The sequence below is a fragment of the Sorex araneus genome, chromosome 2 (assembly GCF_027595985.1).
Source record: "Sorex araneus isolate mSorAra2 chromosome 2, mSorAra2.pri, whole genome shotgun sequence".
In the NCBI taxonomy this organism is placed as follows: domain Eukaryota; kingdom Metazoa; phylum Chordata; class Mammalia; order Eulipotyphla; family Soricidae; genus Sorex; species Sorex araneus.
This window is the reverse complement of record NC_073303.1, coordinates 230,192,563-230,205,378: the sequence shown is the minus strand read 5'-3', so window position 1 is coordinate 230,205,378 and position 12,816 is coordinate 230,192,563. Positions and strand designations below refer to the sequence as shown.

Here is a 12,816-nt window from a genome sequence, read left to right as displayed (position 1 = left end):
GTATGACTAAAATGTAAGCATGAAAGTTTGTAAGTCTGTAATTGTAGTTCATGGTGATTCATTAAAAAATAAAAAATATAAAAACAAATTTTTAATAAAAAAGGTAAAAGATGAAATCATGCAATTTTTCTACAACTTGGTTGGAACTGGAAAGAATGATGTTAAGCAAAACAAATCAAGAAGGAAGACAAATACTGGATGATCTCACTCATCTCCAGCATACAGGAAAACAAAACAGACATTCAAGAGATAATATTGGATGAAGACAAACCCTTGACATTTGAACACAAAACTGAAATTTCTGTGCATTGGGGGAGAGAGAAAGAATGAGCAGACTAGAAAGAACATAAGAGCAGTAGTAGAAGTCTTGGGCGCCTTAGTGGTGGTGAAGGTGTAGTAATATTGTACAATAAAACCATAAATTGTTACAAAGTGTTACAAAAATTGCAATTTTTAAAAGAGGGACTCACTACATAGTTTTCAAAGACATATGTCCCTCCTTATTAGAAAACCATGTGCTACCCTGTTGGTTTCTTTTTCTCCTATTTGTAAAACTCCACTAAGATGAAACCAGACAATGCTATATATAAATATATTGAATATTAAATAATGTTTGGATCCAATAAATATTAAATAGAAAATAAATATGCAAATGACTAAGAAAATCCTATGGCACTGACAGGTTCAGAGGCTTATGACTCAAGCATTCAACTACTCTGGAATTTTAAAAGTCCTAGGTTGATATATTTACTAAATATTGCTTTTCTTTTCTTTTACTTGAATCCCCTAAGGCTTCCTTTTTGGTTTTTTTTTTATGCTGCAAGAAAACCGAAAATTTTAACTCTATTTCATTTGCTTAAAATGTTCTAGGATATTTTAAGAAAAAATTTCAAGGTTATCTGCCTACTTTCTAGATTCTCTCATCTCAAGGTAGAAATTAAGTAGTTCAGGCATTAGAGATATTTGAGAATGACTGCAGCAAAGCTATGCTCCAGGTGCTAGAAGATCAGGAGCTCTACAAAGGCTATCAAAGGAACTGTGTTCATATCCATGGGCACACAAAAAAATGAACACACATAGACAGATATGAATCAGGCTCCAATTACTTTTGTTTTGCTCTTAGGGAACCAAGTATTTCCCACAGAGAAGTCACCCATTTGATCTGGAATGATAATCTTTTTGTATTTGTACAAAGTATCCAAAGGGTCAAATGCCTATCTTCTGTCATTCTTAGAAATTCATGTTCAAGCATTACTTTGATTTCTCTATGAAATTTATAAATTTCTTGCTTGACCTAGCCCCAAGGTTGAGGAAATCCTTTTGGTGAGGGGGGATGCAAATTAGCAAAAACCCTGCCCTGACACAAGGTAAATTTATGCTCCAAGATCCAAATGAAATTCATTCTAAAACCATAACAAGCTCTGGCCATAATAGAATATGCCTGCTGTTAATTCCACTTTGTAAGAAATATCAGACCCATTACAGCTGACGAGTTGTCACAAAATCAGAAACCTATTCTTTGGACAAATTGGAAGCCTAATAATTTCTAAAATTAACTGCATTTTTACCCTTAGTATTTAGCAAATAAACTTGACAATTCACGTCATGTTAACTTAAACTCAGCATGGTTTAAGTAAAGGTTTAAGTAAAGGGCTTCTTTTTCTTTTTCCATAAGTTAGAGAAATAATGGGCTGGAGCAATAGCACAGCAGGTAGGGCATTTGCCTTGCATATGGCTGACCTGGGTTCAATTCCTCCGTCCCTCTCGGAAAGCCCAGCAAGCTACCGAGAGTATCCCGTCCACACGGCAGAGCCTGGCAAGCTATCCATGGCATATTCAATATGCCAAAAACAGTAACAACAAGTCTCACAATGGAGACGTTACTGGTGCCCACTTGAGCAAATCGATGAACAACGGGACGACAGTGCTTCAGTGCTACAGAGCAATAATGGGACAATCCCTGATCCCTATTGTAAGATTCTCCAAGACTGTGGAGAGCTCAAGAAGCTAACATAAATCACCTTTGGATAGAAAGATTAGTTGAGCTACTCACGTTCCAGTTAAAAATTCTGTTTCCTTAGTGTTATCATGGAGCAAAACCTCCCCAATTTTATGTTTTCTATAAAGAGGCTCCTAACCACTGTATACTCACCTACAACAGTAGGTTCCAGATCTACCATGACAGCCCTGGGGACATGCTTTCCATTGCCAGTCTCATTAAAAAATGTCGTGAATGAGTCATCGTCACTGATCTTGTTGGTCTGGGTACCAAAGGTGCCATCAGCCTGGATGCCATGTTCCAGACAGAAGAGCTCCCAGCAGGCATTGCCAATCTGAACTCCTGCTTGACCCACGTGGATTGATATGCATTCTCTCTGTGGGGAAAGTGGAGAGCCAAGGTCAGAGAATCCCAAGTCCCTGTCCATGACTTTGCTCTATTAGTATCCCCCCTTCACCCCACCTGAAGACTATCCTGATATGCAACATGCAGGATATCCATCCTTCCAACCACGCTATCCAAGAATCAGGTATGGTTTGAGGTTTCAGTTACCTAAATATCTTGCATCTGAGCTTAGTTTCAGAGGAAAAACCCCAGTTTTGTAATTTGATTTAAAGTTTTCTTGCCAGGCTGCCACCAAGACGTGATCCCAGGGGCCGCAAGTGTGCAGCCCCTCCGCAGCTGCATGAGCATGACTCCAGAGGCCAGCTAAACTACTTTTGGTATGGGCAGCTCCTTGCAGAATGTCTCCAGACTGAGAACTAAGCCAGTGCCCCATGCCTGCCCAGGAGGGGAAAGGTATTTCTCTCTCTTGCTTCTTCCTTGCCGGGGGTGAAAGGCATGGCGACCACCATATTCTGAGGACCACAGATGAGATTTACAAGCTTGCAATGATCCAATATCTGGAAGAAATTTCCCTGGACTTAGTTGCTAAAATACAGAAATCCAAAACCTCATATCTCTTCACAACAGGTCTGACTCTAGTGGGGAACTCCTAACAATAATAGTGAGGTTTTTGTTGAAATATTGAATGTAACCAAAGTAAAGAGAAAGTAAAGTGAAATTTATCAGTTACGGGGGGAGGGGAAGGGGGCGAGATGGGAGGTGTACTGGGTTCTTTTTTTTCTGTGGTGGTGGAATATGGGCACTGGTGAAGGGATGGTTGTTTCAGCATTGTATAACTGAGACTTAAACCTGAAAGCATTGTAATTTTCCACATGGTGATTCAATAAGATAAAATTTTTATTAAAAAAAATAAAGTTTTCTTGCCAGGGTAATACTATAAAAGGAAAAAGAGGAGAGGAAATATTTTTAAACTGAAAATAAGAATTTGTTGGGGACGGGCCTGGGCACCCTCTGCCTCTGTCCCTGTAAACAGGGACAGGGTGAGGAGGGGGCCTAGGCACTCCCTACCTTAGTTCCTGTAAATGGGAATGAGTATGGAGAAACGTGGCATGAGGGCGAGTCATCCCCTGACAGCCAACCTTGACAGGCGGCCGAAGGGCCACCATGCTCTGGCGGCCAGCCTGGAAAGGGGGTTGAAGGGCCACCATGCTCTGGCGACCTGTCTCCTGAGAAAAGTTGAAGGGCCACCATGCTCTGGCAGCTGGACTTGAGAGGAGGCTGAAGGGAGGACTGGCTCGTGTCTGCCATGGCCATGCTCAAGGCCACATCTGCTTTCCCATGTTTCTCAAGGCTGAGAGAAGGAACCGAAAAACAAGTAATATTGGCAAAAATAAAGTTGCCTGCACTGCTTGATTAATAATGTTTCTGCCACTTATGTAACCTGCTGATCATTGCTAAGCTAAGACTATATAAACCCACTTGGATTTCAATAAACTTGCTGTATGCCGTATATTGCATGCAGTCCTCCCTAGCCCACTCAATTCTCATTCCCTCTCTCCGGCCGAGGTTCAGGTTGGCTGTGCGGGCCGCGGCAAGAATTTTTAAAAATAATAAATATCAGCTGCATACAAGGGTCTAATTCCAAACCATGAGACTTGATATACTGATAGGGTCAAAGAAATAACCAGTGATAGCACAGAAACTATCCCTAAATTCACTATCATGAGTAAAATATTCATATTCATCTCAGCCCCTGACTTTCCTAGACAACACACACACACACAAACACACAACTCATAGACTCTCAGAATACATGGAATAGATGAATATTCATGGCAGGAATATTCTGGAAGTATAAATTGTTCTGAGAGTTTCTTGCCCACATGCCTGGCTGTCTTCCCCGGGGCCCCTCAGAGGGAATGGGCTCCAGCTTCCCTCCCCGCCCTAAGCAGAGCTCCCGGTGGCCAAAGACTACTGGAACCTAGCCACAGCCATGCTCAAGGCCCCTCTCCACACCTCATGCATGAAGGTATCAGCAGAGGAACCCAGGTGTGTGTAATCCCATCAATGGCCAACATCCAGAGACAAAAGCAAGCTCCCAGAAGCGATATCTTATAACTTACTTCTCCCTCTGGGAGAAACTAGCTAGCTACTGATACTTTCCTGCCCACATGGGAGAGCCTTGCAAGCTTCCCATGGTGTACCCATATGCCAAAGCCAGTAAAAAACTGGATCTCATTCCCCTGACCCTGAAAGAGCCTCCAATGTGGCATTGTTGGGAAGGCCGAGTGGAGAGAGGCTTCTAAAATCTCAGGGATAGGACGAATGGAGAGGTTACTGAGACCACTCGAGCAATTCGACAATCAATGGGATTTCGTGATTCGTGATAAATTGTTACTTCAGAACAATTAACCAGAGCCAGAGTGGGTAGTACAGTGGATAGGGCATTTGCCCTGCACGCAGCTGACCCAGGTTCTATCCCTGGCATCCAACATGGTCCCTTGAGCACTTCAGGAGTAATTCCAGAGTGGAGAGCCAGAAGTAATCCCTGAGTATCACCAGGTATGACCAAAAAGGAAATTAAATAAATAATTAATAATTGTTAAGTCAGAGGGAGGAGTGCCGGGTAATCTAATTAGTTTAACTGATTCCTTTAAATCTCACCTGCCAAAAAGGTAATGAGTCAAAATAGATAATGAAATGGCTATGGATGGGAAATAGAGGTAAAAGAGCCCCCCCCCCCCAGCCAGGCTGCCTCTTCTTTGACACCATACAGTAGCTCTTACATCCCCCACTTTCAATCTTCCTATAATAATGTATAAATGACCTCCTTACAATGGAAACACCTTCAATGTTTCATTGCCATTCATGGGATATTTTAAGTTACCTCTTATGTTCTAATCATGTCTATTTCCTCAGAGTCCTGGAACTCCCAGAGAACATTTTGACCAGCTGTCACAGAAACTGACTCACCCATAACTAACTCCTCCACTACAACTCCTGTTGGGGAATACGACTGGGACCCTAGAGACCTCCGGAAGAAATCAACACACATGTCAGCAGGAAAAGGCTTCAGTAGATAACCTTCTCCCCTTAACCCTAATAGAATTTATGGTATCCATTCCTAGAGGGGGTTTCTGTTATGATAGAAGGAGAGGTAAGGGGTGCCAGGTAATCTAATTAAATTGGTTTAACTGATTCCTTTAAATCACACACATCAAGGTTGTGGTGAGAAAGGAATCCTCATCCACTGCTGTGGGAATGTTGTCTGGTTCAGTCTTCTAAAATGTAACAACTGGAACTTCATAATGTACACCTAAAGTTGAAGGTGGAGATGGGTGGGGGCTGGGGTGGGATGTGAATACAAGAAGTGGAGGGAGGTCAACACTGGTGGTGGGGTTAATTTTGAAATATTATGTCTGAAACTCAACTATCAATAATTTTGTAAATCAGTTCTTTAATTTAAAAAAGAGGAAAGAAAATTTAACTAATCTACCATTAAGACATAGTTTATTCTATGTTCTCCAACGTGGCAGTTAGTAAAAATAGCCCAAACCAAACAGCAAGAACAGAAAAAGGAACTCCCTGAGGGAAGGAGGTGGGTCCACTGCTGTGGCACTGGAATTATGTGCATGAGAAAACATTTAAAAAATTTATTTATTCTCCCTTTCTTCCTGAAGACACAGTAGCTCACAGCCACACCCAACACCCTCTGACATAGAAACGGCCCAGCTCCACAACTAATATCAAAAAGAATGACAAGCAGCTGTATTTTCCCAGGTGGTACCACTCTATGGGCTGAAAACTGGGGTGTTCTTGGAATGGGGTGAGCAGAGTCCCCACTTTGTACCCTGCCCCCACTGGATAACCCATCTAAAAGTGGCAATCAAAAGGAAAAACAATTAATCCACTTCCAGCACCACCCCCAACCTACTATATATCCTCTTCCGCTCTCTTTCACTAGCTACGCATTCACCAGGAATTCCCTCCTCAAAAAAGTTCAAAGTCACACATGTCCCCTCAGAAAGAAATATCATCTCCCTCCCCGCTCCAAACAGAACCCCAGCAGCTGAAAACCTCCAGAACCCAACTGCTGCTATGCACAAGGCCACTCTCCACATGCTCAGACGAGCCTCATCCAAGAGGGGATGAGCCTCACCCAAGACAGGATGAACCTCACCAGAGAGTGGACCAGCAGGAAAACCCAGCTATGCGGGAACCCGTGACTGAGATCTCCAAGCCCAGGACTGGGTCTCATCTCCCTGTCTCCCCAATTTTTCAGTAGCATGACAGTCACACCCACAAACTGCCCCTGGTGACATGTAATCTCATCAATGGCCAAGACCCAGAGACTATAAACTAAAGCTCCCAGAAGAGAGCAACGCAGAATGCCCTGACCCCACACCAGGCTGTCTTCACTGGGGCACCTGGGAGCAGGGCGGGTTGAGTTTCCCCTCCCTGCCCCAAGCAGAACCCCAGCAGCCAAAAACCTCCAGAACCCAACTGCCACCATACCCAAGGCCACTCTCTACATGATCGGATGAGCCTCATCCAAATAGGGGACAAGCCTCCCCCAAGACAGGGTGAGCCTCACCAGAGAGCGGACCAGCAAGAAAACCCAGATATTCAAGAACCCGTGACTGAGATCTCCAAGCTCGCTCGGATTGGTGCTGGGCCTCCTCCCCCCAAGTCCCCAGTTTGCCAGATGCCGCAAGACTATAAACTAAAGCTCCCAGAAGAGAATGACACAGAATTTCCTGGACATTGTATTCAATCCATAACAAACAATACAAAACACATCGTTTAGCATTGCCTTTTCAGCAGGTTTGAGTGGTCAAAGTATCAAATGTACCCAAAGTAGAGAGTATGGGGAAAATTGTCACATAGGCAGGGGAAGGGTTGGAACGGAGTGGTGGTGGGGGAATACTAGGGACTTTGGTGGTGGAAAATGTGCACTGGTGAAGGGATGGGTGTTTGATGATTGTATGACTGAAGCTCAGACATAAAAGCTTTGTAACTATCTCATGTGAATCAAAAAAAGGGGGGAAATAATAATAAAATAATAAAATAAAATTAACATTCAGAATAGAATAAAAAAGAGTAATGTGAAATTCATGCCCAATTCAATCAGCTTAATCAATGGCTGAATAAATAGCAGTACTCCTATATTATAAAAAAAAGAAAGATGGAAAGACAGAAAGAAAGAAAGAAAGAAAGAAAGAAAGAAAGAAAGAAAGAAAGAAAGAAAGGAAGGAAGGAAGGAAGGAAGGAAGGAAGGAAGGAAGGAAGGAAGGAAGGAAGGAAGGAAGGAAGGAAGGAAGGAAGGAAGGAAGGAAGGAAAGAAAGAAAGAAACATAGCAACATTAACCCTCTCTCTAGCTCCACATAGCTCCATATAGGCCTGACCTGAGCCTAGAACCTTCCTGACACTCTCCAATTCCTCTCCTCAGTTACCCACTGCGCCACTGACCCAGCTGCTGCCTAGGAGACTTCTGTTAATCAAGACATGGACCAAATGACCTCTGGGGGCACCCGCAGTGGTAGAGAGGGAGCAGTGACACAGCCCCTTTTGAATCCCAAGCAGTGCACTGGGGGCAGGCTCTCAGCAGGGAGCCTGCAGAGTTAGTCAGGCCTGCCTGCACAAGGGCAGTGTACTAAGGGCCACAGATGCAGAAGCAGTGTCCATCTCGCCAGAACCTGCTGCCCTCACTCCAGTGTTTGTGGGGAGGTCAGCTCTCTGTTGGCATTTGATGCCAACAAACTCAACTATTGCTACTGATCTCCAGTAGAAAAGGAATGGAGTCAGGAGGATGCAGAAGCTACCTCTACCCTAATCACACTTTCTTTGTACTTTGGTATTAATGGCACATGCTTGGCTTTGGCTATCTGGTCAAGGTTCTCCACACCACTTCCCCAAAACTGCCATATTCTCAGTTCCCAGAGGAAATTCTTCCTAGAAGGATGCTGAGAGCAGATAGGCCTGAACAGTTAATAGGCCTGGCTAACACAGAAATGCTATATAATTATCCTACATATGAGCAGCCTCCTTAAAATCCCACAGAGAAAGAGGAACAGGTGTGGCTGCCTGAAACTTAACCAGCTGGACAAAATAAAGTCCTTTCCACAAGGGCAAGACTTCATGGGTTTAGGTTTATGTGCTTTGAGGAATTAGTCAAGGGATTTTTTAAAAAAAGAAGATTATTAAATGAAAGGGAAATATTTAATAAAAATATTGGGGGGAAGGAGGAGGTTGAGTTTCCCTCCCAGCCCCAGCAGAACCCTGGCAGCCGAAAACCTCCAGAATCCAACTGCCACCATGCTCACACGCCTACCCTCCACAGGCTCAGACAAGCCTCACCCACAAGGGAACCTGCAGAAAAACCCAAATATGCTGGACCCATGACTGAAATCTCCAAGCTCACTAGGAGCAGAAATGGGCCTCCTCCCTGCAGCTCCCAAGTTTTCCAATAGCTTGGAAGTCACACCCACAAACTGCTCCTGGCGCAATATAATCTCATCAATGACCATGATCCAGAGACTCAGAAATAAAGTTCTGGAAAGAGAGCAACACAGGCCTCACCCATGAGTAAATCTTCTCTATAATCATATTCTAAATTTCAGAATTCCTGGACCTCTCATACTCTACCCCACTGTTGTACCAAGAGTAGCACATATTTGTTTGGGGTTAACATACATGTTTGTAATCTCTTATGTAAAGGTTAATGGCTCCAGGATGAAATACAATGATCTTCACACACTTTCCTCTTATTGTGGTGGGAAGGTGCAATGGTGGTGGGATTGATGTTTGAATATTAAATGGAGTGAATTATTGTGAACACCTTTATAAAAATTAAATTAAATTAAAAAAAATATTGGGAGGACCAGCAATTAGTTCAGTCCTATAACACATGGCTCTATGTTTGAGGCTCTGTGCTCAATCTCTGGCACTGGGAAGGAAGGGACCTATGATATAGCACTGAGATGATGGGATTAATAAACCCAGTTTGGTCCCCAATACCTCAGGGGGTCCACTGAGCACCACCAGGAGTGACCTGTGGGCAGAGCCAGGTGGGGCCTCTGAGCACTTGGGGATGTCAATCTCCCACACGTGAGAAAAATATGTGTTTTCCTAACAAACAATTCTGGTTTGCATTTATGATTAGCTTACTAAAGAAACTCAGTATTACAAAACACTGATAAAGCAAATACAGTTTGTTCGAAGGATTAGACTGTCATCTGACTCAACCTCTGTGGAGCTCAATATGTAGATTTCTTACAAAGGTAAAAATAGACTTCCTATGTGACCCATCAATACCACTTCTCAGCATAGACATACAAAACAAAAATATTAGCTTGTAAGGATAAGTGTTCATTGCAACACTTAATACAAGGATAGTCAGGATAAGGAAACAACCCAAATGTCCAACTACAGAAGAATGGATCTAGAAGTTGTGATATATATAGATAGTTGTGACATTTTGTGTACAACAGTAAGAAAACGAAGTCTAGCAATTTACTGCCATGTGGATGAAACTAGAGGGAATTATGCTGAGTGAAGTCATTCAGAAGGAGAGGGACTGATACAGAATGATCTCTCTCTCTCTCTCATATGTGGAATATAAAGATACCCAGTAGGGAGCAATAAATAGCCAAAGGCAATAGACCTGGAGAGTTGATCCGCAGAACTGAGTTTCAGAGGGGGCAAGGTGGATGAGACCTTTGGGAATAGTGGAGGAAACAGTCACTCTGTTGGTGGGTGTGGCATTGGATGATGTATGCATGAGACTATGATTAACAGTACTATAAATCACACTTTAGTAAAGATAGTAAGGGGGTGAAAAACCAAAAACTAGATTGTGATCCTCTAAGCCTCCTTGAAGCTCCTTTCTAAAAGTCATTCTGCCTTTCAGGAAAAAAAGTAAAACATAATAGAGTATTTTAGAAATTATTAAGCACTAACTGCATGTGAGATTTTATAAATATTTAATATCAAATCTTATATGCACAGTCTAGGTTTTTGCTTCAAAATAAATGGTAGGGACAAAGGGAAATAAATAAGACACAACTAATCATAAGTAGATAACTGTTAGAAGTTGGATGAAGAGTTCATTATACTATTCTCTTTTTATACTATTATAAAAAATTAAAAATAGTAAATAGTAAATAAAATATCACATTTAGGTGAAGTCTTGAGGATTTAATCTATAACCCCTCTTTATTTTTATTCCATTTTTTGATTCATTTTTTTATTAAATCACCATGAGATACATAGTTCAAAAGTTGTTCATGATTGGGCTTCAATCATAAAATATTCCAACACCCATCCCTTCACCAGTGTACATTTCCCACCACCAATGTCCTGCCACCTACCCCCAGCCTGCCTCATTGGCAGACACTCCTCTCTCTCATTTTGGGCACTGTGGTTTGCAGTACGAGTACTAAAAGGTTATCCTGTATATCACTTTACTTCTTTTCAGCACTAGTTCTCATAAGAGTGAAAACTACCACTTCCAACGACTATTGTCATAGTGGTCCCTTCTCTGTCCTAACTGCATCCCCCTGTGTCCCAGTCCTCCTGGCCCTTGTTTCTTCTGTCTTTGGGTACTCATCTCATACTGTTGCTTTTGTTCCATATCCTGCAGATGAGTACAATCATTCCATGTTTGTCCCTCTCCCTCTGACTCATTTCACTCAGCATGATACTCCCCATGTCCACCCATGCATAAGAAAATTTCATAACTTCATTTTTCCTAGAGGCTGTATAGCATTACATTGCATAGATGTACTACTTTTTCTTTATCCAGTGATCTTAACTCCTCTTTATTTTTTAATATGACAAAAGGCAGTCCAAATATGTTTAGTGTTCTTAACTAACTGCAGAGTCAAAATTCTGAACTCCCAGCTCTGGGCAACATTTATGGCCCCTTCCCAACAGCCTTTGGCATAAATAGTATCCTCTGGCTCCTGGACTCATTGTTTCCCAAGTTTATCCAAGGGGGTTGGAGCTTGTCCTATGAGGGAGGGAGCTGAACAGACCTGGAACTAGAAGCAACAGCACTGGGGCCAGGGCCAGAGGTCCTGGGCACCCACCAAAATAAACAGAAGCAGTGGGAGGTGGGGAAGCTCTGATGCCTGCTCTGCAGAACACTTGGAGCAAGACCCAGATAACTTGACCTTGACTTGTGAGGCCTGCCTGCTTATTATCTCTCCGACCCACCTCCCAAAATATCAGAGTTTGGGGCCAGGAGATTTGAGTTTCTGTGTTTCAGGATAATTTGGAGAATGCCTACCCCATGGCTTGGGAGTTGGAGGGAGGGAGTAGAGGGTGAACTCTTTCTGAGGTTTCAGAAATCTTCCCAAGAAGTAATACCTGCATCTGCCAAGAGATGCAGGAGTGGGGGACAGCCGAGGTCAAAGCCTCCCTCCCCTCTGAGGGAGATTTGTGTGCCAAAGTCTCTCTGACCTGCATCTGCAGCTGCAAAGACTAGGAGGTATCTATGACTGCCCAGACCCAGGGCAATGGAGCCAAGCTGCCAGTGTCTCAAGTGGATGGCAGGAGTCTCAAAAAGAGGACACCCCCCAAGCCTGGGGGAACATGATGCCCTATTGTCCCTGAATAGTCCGATGTCCTGTGGTGTTTGCTTCAGTTTGGGGACTTGACTGTGCCTCTTCTTCCTGGCTGCTCTGGCCCACCCAGAATCTCTGCACAGTCCCCCCCCCTACTGCCCCTGCATTCAGTTACTGACAGCCAGTCTGGGTTCTTAAAAACTTCTGCACACTGATCCCCTCTCCTTAATCTGCTTTCACAAGTCTCTCAGTCTGCTTTGATGGGTACTTGCTCCAGGCCTCTTCTTCCCATCTACTATAATTAATACCTGCACAGGTATGCTCCACAGAGCTGAGACACCCCTCGCCCCACACTCCCAAGGAAACTCAGAGCTCTGAAGAGCCAAACCAAGAGATTCCTCAGTCCTGGTTTGGCCATATATGGCACCTGGGGCATCAGCCTGTGCCCCCACCCAGGGTCCCCTTTCTTGACCACCCTGTCACCCCTCTGGTTCCCCTGCATCCCCCAGAAAACTCACCATTATGTCCTCTCTGCCACTCTGCTCTGCTCCCAGCCGGGCCTGCCCACCCCCAACTGCTCTAGATTCAGCTGCCTCTGCTGTTGGGACACACTGGGTGGGAGGAGCCAGGGATACAGCTGCCCTTGCTGTGTCATAGTGCCTGGGGATGGGACACGAAGGTCACAATTGATCCTCCCACCCAGCCTCAAATACCCCTCCCTTCCCCATATTGGGTCACTCATTCCACCCTGGCAGCCTGGGTGCTGTTCAGTGAGAACTCACAGGGGCACTGAGCCTGGAAGGAAATTCTGTCACCCTCCTCCCTTCTAACTGGAGAGGGCTAGAGAAACCGACAATCCTGGCGAGAGCCCCTCCCTCCATACTTCAGATGGAGGCCAAATTATT

General features: G+C 43.8%; 1 protein-coding gene across 1 annotated transcript in view; it reads right to left on the bottom strand.

The window, feature by feature from the left end:
• The window catches only part of LOC101551513 (tubulin alpha-8 chain), a 28,296-nt gene extending 15,717 nt beyond the window's left edge, over positions 1-12,579 (bottom strand). The window contains exons 1-2 of the mRNA XM_055126195.1: positions 12,430-12,579; positions 2,153-2,375 (exon numbers count right to left, since the gene is read on the bottom strand). Of these exons, the coding sequence (XP_054982170.1) occupies positions 2,153-2,375; positions 12,430-12,432 (226 nt within the window). The 5' untranslated portion in view covers positions 12,433-12,579. The remainder of the gene's footprint in view (positions 1-2,152; positions 2,376-12,429) is intronic.
• Between the last annotated feature and the right edge of the window lie 237 nt (positions 12,580-12,816).